Source organism: Lucilia sericata, unplaced genomic scaffold, assembly GCF_015586225.1.
Source record: "Lucilia sericata isolate MDLA Ls3-8-SP2 unplaced genomic scaffold, ASM1558622v1 Contig001457F_arrow, whole genome shotgun sequence".
NCBI classification, from domain to species: Eukaryota; Metazoa; Arthropoda; class Insecta; order Diptera; family Calliphoridae; genus Lucilia; species Lucilia sericata.
The window spans coordinates 1-17669 of record NW_023995387.1 but is presented as its reverse complement, the minus strand read 5'-3'; the positions used below and the strand labels follow the sequence as shown (position 1 = coordinate 17669).

The following is a 17669-nucleotide window of genomic DNA, read 5'->3' as shown; positions in this document are numbered from 1 at the left end:
CATATTAGCGGTAAGTGCGATTAGAATTTTGAGGATTTCGGAGAAAATTATTTTTTGTTAACATTTTTGATAAACTGGCTTTATTCTTTACTGATATGCATTTTATATAAAACTTTTAAAGAATATATAATTTAAAATAATAGGAAATATGCGTTTGAAGTTTCCGTAAATTCGAATAATGTTAACCCACAAACTGGGAAGGTCAAACTTAAGCTATGCAATATTGGGAAATCTTCTTGAAACAATAGTGAAATTTTATTTTGCTTTCAACCGGTTTAAATGAAACTTAGGATAAGTATATAATGAAGAGCCATATTTATGATGACATCGAGAAAATTCAAGTTAACCCTTAAACGTAAATATATTTTAATAATTACAAAAAAATTTTCGTAATATATAAACAAAGTATTTAATGGCATTTTGCGAGAAAAAAACAGATATCAGATTCGGTTTCAGCAGCTAAAAATACATTAAAAATAGTCCAATTGGTTTTAAAAGTTTTCACAAACCTTCATTTCGTTGGCCTGTGTAATTTATGTAGTCTTTTGACAGATCCTATTGAAGTTTTGATGAAGTTTATTCTGAAACAACTTAGTTATCAATCAAAATTTTTTTTCTTTTTAAAGTTTATTTTATTCACAATCTCTAGAAAATTAAAAGAATGCTAAGAATAGAAGCTTATGTATATTATTTAATAAATTAAATAATATATAATTACTTATATGTTTTGCAGAGTTATACAACAGTGTAAATGGAGATATAGAGCATTTATCCAATATTAAATAAAAAATTAAAATTTTATATCAATTCATATTTGATAATTTGATATGTAATGATATTAAATAAAAAAATTAAAGAAAAAAAACTATAATTCATAATATGTTTTTTTTTTTTTTTTTTTAATATAATTATAAAGCATTTCTTTAACGAATAGCATTTATGTATATTATAGTTAATTTAAAAATTAAATCGGATTTACTTACATTTTTATTAAAATCATCAATACCAAAGATTAAGTTTGTTAACAAAATTTCATATCTCAGAGTACAAAATCAAAAGAAGAGAGAGAGAGAAAAGAGTTATATAATTTAATAAAAGTTTAATAGTTTAGTAAGAAAAATTAATAACAAAATAAAAACCATAACTATTTTAGAGTAATTAACAGATTAGCAGCTGTTTTCAGGAAAGTAAACAAACAAATTTTTTTAATTTAACTTAACTAGGTTTTTTGTTAAATATTTTGTTTTTCATAATACAATTCATCGAAATTTTTAATGTTGTTTTTTTTTTCAAATTTTTGTTAACAGCCTAAGTAATGCTTTGTTATTTTTTACTAAAAATGTTTGTCTGTTTTAATAAATTTATTTTATTAAGGGTTTTGGTTTTCTTCTAAAATTTACTTTAACGTTGTTTTTGTTAAGATTTTCTTAATATTTTGTTTGTTATATTTAATTTAAATTATTTTTGTTTAAATGATTTTCATAAATTTCATCTAAATTTTGTTTTAAAGGCTTTATTTATTAAATTATTTTATTTTTTTGTTTAATTTTATTACTTTACTTAAACGCAGTGCTTCTGTTTAACTTCATATTTTTCAAAAAATAACGGACAATTTATTTAACTTTGGTTTACAAAATATATATCGGTTAAAGAGCTTTAGTTTATTAAAAAGAGAGAGAGAGAAAGAGCACATATTTAAGCAGCAGCTGTTGTTGTTATGTTCTGTTTATTAGAGATTTCTTCTAGGTATTAGTGTATTAAGTTAAAAGTACCGTTTTTATTTTACTAATAAGCAGGTGAGTTTGAGACAGATTTGCTTTTATTAGGAGAGCCAATAAAAATAACGGTTTTGTCAAAGTTGTATATATGTATGTAAATAAATAAATTGGTAAGAGATCTTTGGTTAATTTAGCTATGGTAGAGTAACATAATTGTTTCCGGTTGTTTGTTTCTTTGTTTTTGTTTTTTTTTTTTTTTGTATATAATAATTAGTTAAAGTTGTATTTAGTTGTAGTAATAGTGGTGGTGATGGTGGTAGTAGTTGTTGTTTTTTGTAAGATGCATAAGGTTAGCCAGCTTTTTGGTTTCGTTTACTTTTGTTTATAAGAGGTTAAGTTAAGTTTTTCTTTTAAAGATTTGTTACTATTTAAACTTTTGTTCAGTTATTATAATTATTTTATTTTAGTTGTTGTTTTGTTTTTGGGGGGGGGTTAAATATCCAGTTGTTATTTATTATTTAAGATAAAAGTTGAAATTTTTATATGTATGTATATATTTTGGTTACCCAATAATAAGTATTGTTGTTGTAGTAGTAGTGCTGTTGTTGTTAATGGATTTTACTTTATTTGTTCTCAGTATATACTTGGTTATATACATATGCTATACATGTATGTCTATATATATATATAGAGATTTCTTTTGTATATATATAATATTTTGTTAATGTTTTGTATAGACTATTGTATATGTATATATATTTGTTTTTGTCGGTTTATGTAAAGTGTTTTATTTATTTATTATATATATGTAGCCTTATTTGGTTTTCATGCAATTCAGCAGTTTTACTTCCATATTATTATATATATATATATATATATGTATATCTCTCTTTGTGTATATATATATAATCCGCCATTTAATTAATTTATTTTAAATTTATTAATCATTCTTTGTTATAGATATTATTGTAATTATTTATTTTGTTATTACTTTTATTATGAAATATTATCTTTTGTTATGTTAATTTGTTTCTTCTCTTTATTATTATTATTTTGTTATTAATATATAAATTATATATATATATGTTTTATTTTAATTATTTTCTTTATATTATATATATTATGTTGACATATCACTGCATGACGCATTTTCCCTCTATTTGGGTTTTTAGCTCATTTACTTGCGTTTCTATTTGATTTTTCAGTTCTGTAAAAAGAAATTGAGTAATGGAAACAGCAATAAATAAGCACATCTTATGATAGTTGTAGTATGTTTAGAATATAATACAAACAATAATAAGAATAGTACTATAATGTATAATGATAATTGTTAATTTTTTTTTTAAATTTGCAATATACACACAAACACAATAATATTATGTTGTGGTTATCATTACAGTATTTTTTATTTTATTTTTAAATAAAATATCTTTTATTAGGTTTATTAATATTATTAATAATAATGCATATTATTTGTTTAATATTAATAGAAATTTTGTATTAGAATTCATTTTATTTAGCATACTTTGCGGAGGTACAATTGACCTTTTCTAACAAAAATATATAAATCAACATTTACTAACAACAAAGTAAAAGGCGAGTGATGGGTAAGTGGAGTTAGTTATGAATATGGTGACATTGTGAGAATTTTTTTAATTTTATTATTATTTTTAGTTAAGTTTATATTTTTTTAAATTAAATCCATTTGTGTAAGAATGTTAAAGTTGTGTTAAAGTTGTATTGAATCGGTTGAATAGAGCAAAGTTAGTTTTGCATACTTTTTTTAGGCAGTAATTTTTAGAAAGAATTCCTTATTGGAAGAACAGATAACCATGTGTCAAATCTCATTAAATTATTATGAAAATTGTAACTTTTAAGGTTATTATTGTTCCTTAGAATATAAGATATATCTGGATGGACAGACTGACGGGCATGGTTATGTCAACTGGGAAACTATTGCTAAGTTGATTGGAGTTTTTATTTATATGCATATACTCTTAATATTTACAAATATAAGCACAAATGCGAAACGTCCTTAATATTATGCATTTTAGTGAAAGTTGTAGTACACCCATGCGTATGATTTATTTTCTTCATGTTAAACATTACGTATTCGTATAGGGCTGTTTGTAAATTTTCAATCTGCTGTCTAAAAAGTTTTATTTTTTAAAACGTTTTAAAAAATTTACAAAATTTCAACAAAAAATTATGCATATACTTATAAACTTGTCACAAATGGAATTAATTAATTGTATTCTATATTTTTAATTGCAATTATTATTTATTTACGAAATTAAGTAAAAATAGTTTTAAAAATATATATAAAAACTACATTTAAATGAGTATGAATTTGTTCTTGAAAAAATGTGTAAATATATGTATATGTATTAGTCATCATTTATAAATATTTACATATTAAAATTTTATAAAAAAAAATGTTTGTGATATTAATTGATAAAAAAGAAAATGATTTTGCTTAATAGCAATAGGGAGAGAGAGAGAAAAAATACATGTTAGTTTAGCCTTTAAAAATAATTGTTGTAAATGTTTGTTTATTTCTTGTTTGGCAAAATATTTAAATAAAACAAATTTTTTAGCCAATAGTGAACAGTAAGAGGGAAAAAGCTTGTCTGTGTATTTAATAAATAGATTTTTTTTGTTATAGTTTTTGGTTAGTTTCTAGCTGTAGTTGTTGACGTTTTTGTGTTTTATTATTAGTTAGTAAGTAATAGATGGTTGAGATTATGTTAGTATATGTATTTTTTGGAAAATTATAATGAAAAAAAGAAATAAATGCATTTGAAATAAATGTAATAAGAACTAAGAAAATTTTAAATAGTGCTTTGTTTTTGAGAAGTTTCAGTGTTTGACAATTTGTGCATAAGTTTTAATGCAAGCAGTGTTTGTGCCAAAATAAAAATTTGCTAAATTAAAGAAATTTTCTTTAGTTACATAAATAGAAAAAAATTACGGTGGGTTCTTTGAGAATTTTAAGAAAATTTATTTATTCTTCTTTTTTCAATATTATTTGCTTAACTGACGCTATTAAATCCTATTAAATGTTGTTTAATAATAAGAAAAATCTACATTACATTTCAATCAATCAAATTGGATTTTTTCTGCAAGAATCTACAATTATCTGATTTTAATATAAACACATTAAAGGAAAAACTATTTACTTAAGATGTTTTTGGAATATTTCTTGAAAAAATGATATGCAAAGGAATATAAGTTATACTCTATTTAAAACGGTAACTTTTAATTAAATGCTAATGGCTAAAGAGTAGTTTTTCAGACTCTTAACGTAAAAAAATTAAAATATAAAAAAGAAGAAAAAACAAAGAAAATCTCTTCAGTTTTAATTTGTGGCAGACAGCTACAAGTTTAAAATGAATCCTGCAGATTTTATATCTGCATGAATTATTTAATTTACAGCCTTAACTTGCTAGCAACTTGCATTGACTTGTCATCTTTAGTCTTTGGGTTTTACTTTTTATCTTTCACACTGCCAATTTGCATTAAGGACACTCATGTTAATTTTTAAAATAAAAAAATATATTCACAGTTTATTTTACGTTTTTTTACGTTTATGTTTTTAATTGAGATTTACCGGAATTTCATTGTATGTTACATAAGAAACTTTTAGTTGGCAAACACAATTTTCAATTAAGATAGTTAAGAGATTTTTTTAATAACCCAGCAAACATTATAGTTTTAAAGAAGAATAAAATAAATTAAAGATATATTTGTTACTGAAAAGTTTAACCTAGTGGAATTTTTGTGAATATTTCAGAAGATAAATTAATACTATATGAGAACTAAGTTAGTTCTTTGAATTAATACATTTTTATTATTTATTTAATTAAATTAAATTATATATAAAAAAATGCTTTCTTAGTTAAAGTAAATTGTAGAACATTTTATTTATATGATGAATTACATGAGCTTTTAAAGTGGTACATCTTAAGGTGTCCTTGTTGAGCTTTTGGGCTTTTGAACCTGAGTATGGTTGGTATAAATCATAAAATTCTACAGAATACCTATGTAATGAAAAAAAAAAAAAAAAAAAAAAAAAAATACAAAAGCAATGCAATTGTTAAAAATTTCTCTTGTTGCAGTTGAAAAAACAAGTAAGTGCAAAAACTGAAATTGTGTTACATTTTAAATCTCTTGAAACTCATTAAATTTACATTTTACCTGAAGCTGATATTCATTTATTTTACTTTTAACATTTTGTTTGGGTTTTGTGTGTATATTTTCATTTCGTATCATGATAAGTCTTAAGTTTGCACAGTGGGACAGATTATGTTACTTAATATAAGTATGTATTCAAGATTCTTAGATTCCATGAATAAGAACAGGGATTTGTTTGGGTTCGATATATCAAAGACAGGAAAAGAATCCGAAACGTTAAAAGACAGTACAGTAGATTGAGTGCAAATCGTTGTAAGATTTAAGTTGCATAATAAACTTAAATAAATTAAATGAGATTTTTATCTTGATAGCATACTAGTTGGGAAACCCAACAGATTAATTTTTCATACTTAAAAATAGTTGCAACTGCAACATTGTTTTAAATTATATATTCTTCTACTTATACTTTGAAACTACAGCGCTTGCCGGTTTAATATTTGCATATTTTAAACACATTGCCATAAATTTGCAGTTTTTTCATTATTTGGAAATGAAATAAATTCACATAACTATTATAACTTATCTGCCAGTAGTTTTTGGCAATAACGTATAAAAAACTTGGCACATATTAGTTTTAAACTAAAAGAGTTTATCTTGCAACAGACAAATTGTCTGTACGTTATTTTATTCATAGCTGTTCTATGTATGTACGTGTCTGTGTTGTTCTCAGAGACGGTAAGAATACTAGTTGTGTATAATTGACACAAATACATGTACGTATGTATGTATATAATCTTTTGTTTGTAGTTTAAATGAAATGTCTTTCATTTATTATTTACCTGCAGCACAGGAACAACAATAAAGACATATTTGTTAAATTTGTCGGTGACAATAAACATTTATATTGCATTTGCTCATATTTAAAAGATAACAAATTTTATATTTATATTTCAAAAAAAAAAAAAAAAGAAAGCAATCTCTTTTAACAAGCATTTCTTTTGCTGTTATTTAAATTTATACCGGCATTTTAAAAGTGTCAAGGTAATATTTTGATGTTATAAAATAATAAATAATATTTTTTATATTTTATTTTTTATGGTAAAAAATAAGTGTTTTAGATAAGTGTAACTTAAATTTATATTTATTTAAAAGATTTTTGCATAAATATTACAGGCATTTTATTAGATGTTATTGTTACTTTAACATAAAAGCATATCTCTAGATGTTGATATTTATGTGGGAAAATTAATGAAACATTTTCGTGTTTATTTAAAGTAACAAATAATATTGTGTGAAACTTAGCTGTTTGTCTAATATAAGACCATGAGACAGAAGCAATCAGAAAGGACTTTTCAACAGATGGACAGACATCTTGAAATGTACCGATAGCTATTTACCTTTTTCTTACTAGTAGTAGAGTGTGGAAAATAAATTTACTTTTAAGTAATACCATTTAAAATTTTATATAGTTTTTTCATTATGTCTGTTCAATAGCAAAAATAATTTTTACAAAAATATTTGAAATTTGTTTTAAAATACAAAAACAATTTGTGATAATTTGTAACAATTTTTTGTTAATAAACAGACACATTATTTAATTTTGACAAAAACTTGTAAAAGGCCAGTTAGGATTAAATTGTTTCGATGCAATCAATAAAAGTTTCCATACCAATGAAGTTAAAAATTTTGTCTCAGTTTTTTGGTTTATTTGAAATGTTTCTCAGAAGTTTTAATCAATACTTTCAACTCAGAAGCATATAGATCTCAGACTATGGCATGTGTATCAAATGAAAGATTTAAAAAAAATCTTTCTTTTGTTACACCGTCTGACAAAAAGGGAAAAAATTCGTTAGATACGAAGCGGAATACGTCTGAAAATATAAATTTAATGGAGAAAAATTGTGTTTTATGTTTCATGATCCCGTGTCAATTTTAAAGGACTTAAAAGTTTTAAAAAGTACTTTTTTCCAAAAATATTTTAAAATACTTCTACTGATCAAAAATATTAAATTTGATGTCAAGCGAACAAGAAGATTTCGGAAACATTTTGTATGATATTTTTATATATTGTCAGGATAAAAAGATGTCAAAAATAACTTTTAACATTTTTGTTCTTTAATATCTATTAGGATTTTCAATATTATTTTTTCAAAGACATTTTGTACACCTTTTGATCCTGATGGAATAAAATAAAAACAAGTAAGAAAGTGGTGTGTGGCCGACCATATGATACTCTACACCAGTTATGAATATTATCTTCAATATAATCTTGTTCCCAATACATTTGAGCAATTTATGAATGAAAAACTAAATTTCTGAGGGAGGACATTCAAGTCATATTTTGAAGGGAGCTAGGGTCAAATGAGGCCAGATCTTTATGAAATTTGCAGGTCATCAAGGCTTGTGTAAAACTTATTTGCGCCGATTTTCATCGAAATACAGTTATATTTAACATAATTATGAGCTCAAAGGCCATTGTCAGGGTGTTCTGTTGTATGAGGGCTAGGTGAAATAATGGGCCGATTTTAACAATTTTCAATAGGCTTCGTCCTTGGATCAAAAAATGAGTTTGAACCAAATTTGTACCTTGCGCACAAGATTTTCATGGCCAGCCAGCCACACGGACGGATATAGCTTAATCGACTCAGAAAAAGATTCTAAGCCGATTGGTATACTTTAAGGTGGCTATAGGACGAATATTTTTGTGTGTTACAAACATCAGCACAAACCCAATAAACCCACCTCAATAAATTGATGTAGGGTATAATAACATAAAATATTTTACAATTCTTCTTGTTCGTTTGACATCAAATTTGTCACTGTTTGATCAGTAGAAGTATTTTAAAATATTTTTTGAAAAATTTACTACTTAAAACTTTGAAGTTCATTAAAAAGGTCACAGGATCACGAAATGAAAAACTAAAAATGCAGTTTTTCTCCGGATGAAATTAATAGTTTCAGACGTATATCATCCTGTTAGTGTATCATTTTTTTTGGTTTTGAAATCAAAAAATAGATTTTTTTAACTTCATAAGTCATATGGACAGACAGACATTTGGTACGGAAGGTTTTACTACCAAAAACAGTTAGCGAACATGATTTATAATTGTCTATCACGTAATGAAAGGTAAAATTTTAGTCAAAAATAACTCATAACCCTAGTGAGCATTAAAATTTTTAAAACTGTGGCAAAATTTACTTGTAAAGTAATACAATTGGCATGAACCAAGCATGTTATAACATGGCAGCAGATTAAAAAAAATTACACAGAAATTACATTTGTGATACTGAACTATTTCCCTTTAAAAATATTAACAAAATAATGAGCATATAAGATGCTATTAATGACTGCTGATAAAAAGTACTTTTTTCAATAAAAGTAGCAATTCTCCTGAAATTGTATTTAAAATATATTTTTCTATAGAAATTTTTTACTTCATATTTATTAACCTTTCTTTTCAACATTCAAGAAATACACAATCAATCAACTTATATAACCTTTTAATACTCCATAATTTCATTCCTTTAGGAAAAATAAAAATTAGAAAACAAAATATACAAAAAAAAAGCAAAATCCTTTAATAAAAAAACTGATAACATATTTAAGTACAACTAAACACTAAAACAAATAATAAAGATGATAAACAAAAAAAGTATAAAATAAAAATTATTACAACTAAATAATAAAAAATCGGAAATAAATATAAACAAAACGGTGCTTAAACAACAAACGTGCACTTTTATGAGATGTAAAATGTAAGATAATATTTAGACAAACATTAAAGTATGAAATTGGTGTGATGAAACATTTATTTGTTTATAGTTTTGTTTTTATTATTATAGTTTTAGCATTAGATTTAAGATTTTTATAGCAGGTGTAATTTTATTACTGAAGTGTATAACGTAGGTTTGTTGTAGAAAAAGTAGTAGTAGTAGTAGTGGAAAAAGTAGCAATAGAGTAGAGTTTAAAGTTAAAAGGGGAAGTTTAAAATATTCTCCATCCATTAGCACTACAAATACCAGTATAGTATGTTTTAGCAGATGGTGTATTAAATGTAGCCTTAAATGAAGATTTTTATTTGATAGAATCTTAGATTTTTTTATTAAAGTTTAGAAGTAAATATTTTTTTTTTAATTTAGATAATTTTCAGCTGACTGGTTTACTGTTGGCGGAAGTTATTAATAACTTGAAATTGTAATTATAATTTTATAGCAATTACAAATAAATGTTATTATTATTTGGAAGACATAACCAAATTGTTGGAAACCATCGACTAAATAAGTTCAAATAACAGGAAGTAGGGGGGTTACTTCATAACTTGATTTTAAAACAAAATTTTTAGAATTTACATGTTTAATAAATACTTTTAAAATAAATTCTAAAAAGTCTATCTTCTTTTCAGAAGAATTTTTGTTTCACTGGTGGCGTATGAGTTTATATTATTATATTTCAAGAAAAATATTAATCATACTTCTAGTAGTACATTTAAAAGCACATTTCAAATAGATTTAACAAATTTAAACTATTTTAAAAATCTAAGAATTTGCAAATAACTTATTTAAGGCTACATAAGATGCTTTATAGTTTTCTGCTGTTACATAGATGATAACTAGACTTAATTACTTTTTCTCAAACAGATGCTATTAAATTTGGTATTTCCCATTATCTTTAGCAGCAATTACATTTTAAATTAGTTTATTTATAAAAGATATTTGTTTTATATTTAATAATATTAATACTAATGGAAAAACATTGTAAGTTTTTAATGTTCATCTTCCAAAAAGGAAAACATACAACTAAAAACGTATAAAAACATTTTGAAAACCTACAACGTTTTATTTTTAGTATTAATTTTTAAAACGTTGACATATTCTTATATTATTTGTATTATATTAAATTGTTTAGAAAAAAAAATTAGTTAAACGTAGTTGTAGTTAGTGGAGTGATAGTAGCAAAGATAGTAGTAGTAGAAATAATAGTAGTTATAGATGTAAAATTAGTAAGATAGGAGTAGTAGTAGTAGTTTTAATAGATTTTGTAGTTTTTTTTTTTTTAATTGTTAAGAAATATAGCTGGTGTTGTAGTTATTAGCCTTTGTTGAAAAATGGTGTTGTAAATAAATTCATTTGTATTTTATTTTTGTTATTATTTATACACACACTCACATTCAGCTTTATTTATTTTTATATAAACTAGACATCAAAACTACTTTTCATTTAAATTATACTAAATATATGGAAAGATAAAACATTCTGCTGTTTAGAGTTTGATTTTCGTTTTTTTTTTAAATAAATAGTATACATATATAGTATTAAAAAATGTTTAAAAAAATATGTGAAAAAATATTTAGAAAAAAAATTTACGTAGTTTTAGACTTAGAAAAAAGTTAGTTTGTTGTTTTCATTTAGAGACAAAGAAAATTTTGTTAAAGTTTTAAAAAGTTAGTTGTAGTTAGTATAAAGAAAAGAAGTTTATTTTGTGATTTGTTGTGTTCTGCAAAGATAAATACGAAAAACAATAGATATGTAGAAAATTTAGTACTTACTTGTAAAATCATCCAGCTCTTCCTGTTCAGCTTCGGCAGCCAATTCTTCAGGTGTTTTCTTTTTTCTCATCAAAGGATTTGGTTCCTCTTGCGGCTGCATTTCTACTACCTCTTCTTTTTTCTTGATGTTATACTGAAATAAAAAAAAAAAAAACAAAAAAGAAAAACATTAAGTTAATGAATAAATTATTAATTTAAATAATTAAACAAGTATTCGGAATTCCATTAATTACTTTCATTTGCCAGAGTCCTAGAAAGTTGGACCTGAAGTTGTAAACTTATAGAAAACATTTCTTAAACATCTCCCATGATGTTAAATAAATTCCATTAAAGTTTAATTGTTTCTTATTTATTAGTTTTATTGTGTCAGTAATCAACTTCCTGTTAATATATTTAAGGATTCCTTTAACAAACAACCGTGATGAAAATAATTTAATTAAGTTTTTTGTCTACTCCTACGTTTTGCAATTACACTTATTGTTTCAAACATACACAAGTCTAGCAATTTTTAATACAACATATTATATTTTATACACTAATTGGTTAATCAACACACAGCAGTTAAAAATACTAATAAACTTGGCTCCTTTATTTTTCTTTTCGTCTAAGGACAACTAAGAATATACTAGAAGAAGAAAGACATATTTAACTTTAACAACCCACGCAATTTTTCTTTGGTTTGAAGTGAGAGTAACTAGATTTTTTAATTGTATAAATTGACGCGTGATCATTACTACCAAATTATTTAGTGAGTCAAGGACCTTTATTGATATTCCAACAAATTTCTTAGTTTTTTAATGTTTTTTTTTTTCTGATTCTACCTCTGCTCCCTCTGAGAGTAGCAACAAGCATTAATAATTTCTGGGCTTTTTATGTACATTTTTGAGGTGTTTATGGCACGTAAATTGCCAATAAACTTTAATCATATCATTTATAACAAAATTAAGAACATTTCAACACTAAACAAACTTAAACACAGTTAAAGACGTATATATGTAAGCATAACCAATAATATACATTAGTATAAGGATTTGTGTATATCTGTGTTTAAATGTATGAAAGCTTTCCATGAATGTGTGAATGGAGATTTTCTCTTGCTTCATCTTTATCCACAAATTGAATGAATTGTAGGTTAGATATACAAATAATTAATGTGTTTTTGTGTATACATAAGAGAATGGATGTGTGTGTGTGATTGTTTTCGAAATGTTATTTTCTCTTACTTCAATTTACCTTCTCAATCTTCATGCTACGTTTATCGTTACGTTTTCATTTGTATTATGCTTTGGCTATTAATTAAAGTTTTATTGAGTTAATTAACAAAATACTCCACTTATTGCCATAATAATTGTGGCATGAGCTAAAGACAATGCCGAGTAATGGATGGCAATATTGTTTCTATATGGCAATCATTATAGTTAATTATCGAAGCGTATAATTTAAAATAATATAAAATGAGAGGATATGAATGCTAAAATGTGTATAAACAACAAAAAGTTTTGATGATTTTTTTTTAAAGTATTTAATTTAATTTTTATCTTAATTCAGGTATATTTTTACACTTTGTTGACAAAAAAGGGATTTTCTAAATGAGAGATTATATGGGGGCAGGATGTTAATATGATCCTAGCCTTATAAATTTGGTAGAGGATTTTACGCATACATCAGTTATTTATGGAGAATATCATCGTAATATTAGTGTTTATAAGTGAATTTTGACCATCGAGTAATTTTCTGAAGGGGATGGCCGATCATTTCGAAAATCTGCAGTATCATTAAGACTTATATAAAACAAGTTTTGCTGATTGTTGGAGTGATACAAGAACATTGAATATACATTGGCAATACGAAATAATGGACCGATTTTAACAATTTTCAATAGGCTTCGTCCTTGGGTCAAAAGAAGAGTATGTGTCAAATTTCATTTAATTGTCTTGAAAATTGCGACCTGTAGAGTGCATACAAAGTTTACATAGACACACAGACGGACAGACAGGCAGACGGACGGACGGACATAGCTAAATCTACTCAGAATTTGATTCTGATTTTTGGGTGTTACAAACATCAGCACAAACGCATAATACCCTCCCCACTATAGTGGTATAGGTTATAAAAAACTCTCAAAAATCTGCAGAATCCATTATTGACCAAACCAGTAGAGATGTCTTTCTAATACTTATATGAGAACCCATACCAGGCCTTCCAAATTTCACTGGTGAAGTGTGACTGACTGATCTGATCACCTCCACTTAGAATGTGACTTCTACTATGTTTTAATTAAATTTATTTTAATTATTTTAAGCCCTAAAACAATATAAAAAAATTCAATTAAAAACTAAAAAAAATATTTAATTAATTTATTCGTTTACTAACACCTTCACTTAAAAAAATAAAAACGTCAAAAGTATTACACACAAGTTATCCTTTAGTTAATTATCATTATTTTAATTATTTACACATTTATTACACTTAACAATATCACCATTTTAATTAATGTTTATATACATATTTTAAACAAAAGCACTTTCCATTTTGATAAATGTAAAAAAAAATACTCATACATACAATTTTTTTTGTAAACCACACTTTTATTATTATTATTATTATTTTAGGTTTTTTCCTTCTAAACCATACAAACATTAAACAAACATTGCAGTAACGAGAGAATCTATTTAGTGGTAGTTATAGTTTGATGCTGTTGTTTTTATATTCCTGCAAGTAATTCAATCTGACTCCGTTAGGGAGTCGCTCATATAAAAGGACTCCCTACTAGAGTCAATTTGAACTCCAAAGGCAAATTTTATGCAGTTCCATTGTAAATTTTATTCATTTTTACACTCTGTTTTTTATACACTAGCATTTTAATTCATTTGCTGTTGTACGTTGTTAAAAAACAATAATTGTAAAAAAATTTTAATGTACTCGTAATTACACTAATTAAAGAAACACTGCTATTTTTGCTGTATATATATATATATATATATATATGTTTTTGTTTTTTTTATATTACTAATTTGCCAAATGTGTGTAAAATAAATTGAAATAAGGAAATATATGTATTAAGGAAAAGAAAGCATAAATTTGTATAAATGAAATATAATTGAGAACAAAAAACTCATTAGAATTATTAATGAAAAGAAAAATAGTAAAAATAAATAAATTGTTTTGGGGGCTTTCCTTTTTTTTAAAATACCGGAACTATGCATAATATTCATTTAATTAAATTTCTTTTATAGCAAATTCCCTTTCCTATTTTATGCTACAATTATGCAACTAAAAATTAATTATGAAAAAAGGATATTTTTGAAAAAATTTAAATAAAGTTAGTATATTGCTTTAACAGCTAAGGACCATAAAGTTTTTCAAATGGATTTTTAAACTGTTGTTTAAAAACCTTTAAAATATAAAGTAAATTTCCTATAAAATATTTAATTTTCTAGACTTTTTTGATTTTACCAACCTTATCACGTATATCTTGTCGCATCTTTTTCACGCTCCTCTTCCATACGACGATGCTTCTCCTTGCGTCGTTCTTCGGCCTCACGGATGGCCTCCTGACGCTCTCTCTCCTCCTCCTCTGCCTTTTCCTTATCATCGGCATCATCACCGCCATCACCACCTACGGCGCCTGTTTAAAATACAAAAAAGAAATGTTATTAGTAAAAGGTTTAAGAAATATTTTGAATTATAAATCCAATTTATAAACTAAAGCCAAAAAGTATACACCAGTTAAGATTACTGCGTTTAAATGCCTTAAGTTATACAAATTTAAGTACACTTTACAACTGGATTAGCATTGTCTGGAATGTAAAGTCTATAAATTCAAGAGTAAAGTTTTAAATATAAAAATGTATATAAGTTTCCAATTATATCAATGAAATTTTATTTAACAAACGCCTAAAGTTAGACAATATTGTTGTTAAATCTCGTAATATATATGTGGATGCATTCATGCTGTACTTAGTCTGTGTTAACAGTTTTAAAGAGTTGTAAAATCTATTCATTAATATTTATATTTTTTGCGCCTAAAAGCAGATTTATAGTTTGTATTATTAAATTTATTTAAAACACACATATTTAATCATAAATTTTGTTATTTGTGGTTGGTTTTTTTTGTTAAACTATTATTACAATTATTATGTGGTTAAATGTGATTAGAGTACCAAATGCTATTGTGGTTTCAATTAATTTAAATATAATGCCGAAAAATATTTTGTAAAATTTATTCATTTATCCACATCACATGACTTATATGTAGCTTAAATATGTTTGTAAGTTTAAGTAGATAAATATTTAGTTTTATTTAGAAAATCTAGGCTTTTATATTAATTGGAATATTTATAAAATTTTAAATTTGCAACAGTTTTAAATTAGCCATAAAGTATGTTACAGTTTTGTGGGAGAGTTAATGATTATATTACAAACACTGATTTAGAATATAAAATTGTATTTATTTCAAAAAATAAATTAAACAAACTATTTTTCGGCATTATATTTAAATTAATTGAAACCACAATAGCATTTGGTACTCTAATCACATTTAACCACATAATAATTGTAATAATAGTTTAACAAAAAAAAACCAACCACAAATAACAAAATTTATGATTAAATATGTGTGTTTTAAATAAATTTAATAATACAAACTATAAATCTGCTTTTAGGCGCAAAAAATATAAATATTTAATGAATAGATTTTACAACTCTTTAAAACTGTTAACACAGACTAAGTACAGCATGAATGCATCCACATATATATTACGAGATTTAACAACAATATTGTCTAACTTTAGGCGTTTGTTAAATAAAATTTCATTGATATAATTGGAAACTTTAATATACATTTTTATATTTAAAACTTTACTCTTGAATTTTATAGACTTTACATTCCAGACAATGCTAATCCAGTTGTAAAGTGTACTTAAATTTGTATAACTTAAGGCATTTAAACGCAGTAATCTTAACTGGTGTATACTTTTTGGCTTTAGTTTATAAATTGATTTATAATTCAAAATATTTCTTAAACCTTTTACTAATAACATTTTTTTTTGTATTTTAACAGGCGCCGTAGGTGGTGATGGCGGTGATGATGCCGATGATAAGGAAAAGGCAGAGGAGGAGGAGAGAGAGCGTCAGGAGGCCATCCGTGAGGCCGAAGAACGACGCAAGGAGAAGCATCGTCGTATGGAAGAGGAGCGTGAAAAGATGCGACAAGATATACGTGATAAGGTTGGTAAAATCAAAAAAGTCTAAGAAAATTAAATATTTTATAGGAAATTTTACTTTATATTTTAAAGGTTTTTAAACAACAGTTTAAAATCCATTTGAAAAACTTTATGGTCCTTAGCTGTTAAAGCAATATACTAACTTTATTTAAATTTTTTCAAAAATATCCTTTTTTCATAATTAATTTTTAGTTGCATAATTGTAGCATAAAATAGGAAAGGGAATTTGCTATAAAAGAAATTTAATTAAATGAATATTATTGCATAGTTCCGGTATTTTAAAAAAAGGAAAGCCCCAAAAACAATTTATTTATTTTTACTATTTTTCTTTTCATTAATAATTCTAATGGAGTTTTTTGTTCTCATTATATTTCATTTATACAAATTTATGCTTTCTTTTCCTTAATACATATATTTCCTTATTTCAATTTATTTTACACACATTGTGCAAATTAGTATATAAAAAAAACAAAAACATATATATTATATATATATATACAGCAAAAATAGCAGTGTTTCTTTAATTAGTGTAATTACGAGTACATTAAAATTTTTTTACAATTATTGTTTTTTAACAACGTACAACAGCAAATGAATTAAAATGCTAGTGTATAAAAAACAGAGTGTAAAAAATGAATAAAATTTACAATGGAACTGCATAAAATTTGCCTTTGGAGTTCAAATTGACTCTAGTAGGGAGTCCTTTTATATGAGCGACTCCCTAACGGAGTCAGATTGAATTACTTGCAGGAATATAAAAACAACAGCATCAACTATAAACTACCACTAAAATAGATTCTCTCGTTACTGCAATGTTTGTTTAAGTGTTTGTATGGTTTAGAAGGAAAAAACCTAAAATAATAATAATAATAATAAAAGTGTGGTTTACAAAAAAATTGTATGTATGAGTATTTTTTTTACATTTATCAAAATGGAAGTGCTTTGTTTAAAATATGTATATAAACATTTAATTAAAATGTGATATTGTTAAGTGTAATAAATGTGTAAATAATTAAAATAATGATAATTAACTAAAGGATAAATTG

At 24.7% G+C, this 17669-nt stretch overlaps 1 protein-coding gene across 1 annotated transcript; it reads right to left on the bottom strand.

The window, feature by feature from the left end:
* Positions 1 to 1863: 1863 nt before the first annotated feature.
* On the bottom strand, positions 1864 to 15034 carry LOC119611471 (complexin-like). The gene is made up of 3 exons (XM_037967050.1): positions 14859 to 15034; positions 11399 to 11531; positions 1864 to 2925 (listed from the first exon to the last, which is right to left on the bottom strand). The coding sequence occupies exons 1-3, from the start codon at positions 15009 to 15011 to the stop codon at positions 2852 to 2854; spliced, it is 360 nt and encodes a 119-aa protein (XP_037822978.1). The 5' UTR covers positions 15012 to 15034; the 3' UTR covers positions 1864 to 2851.
* Positions 15035 to 17669: the final 2635 nt, after the last annotated feature.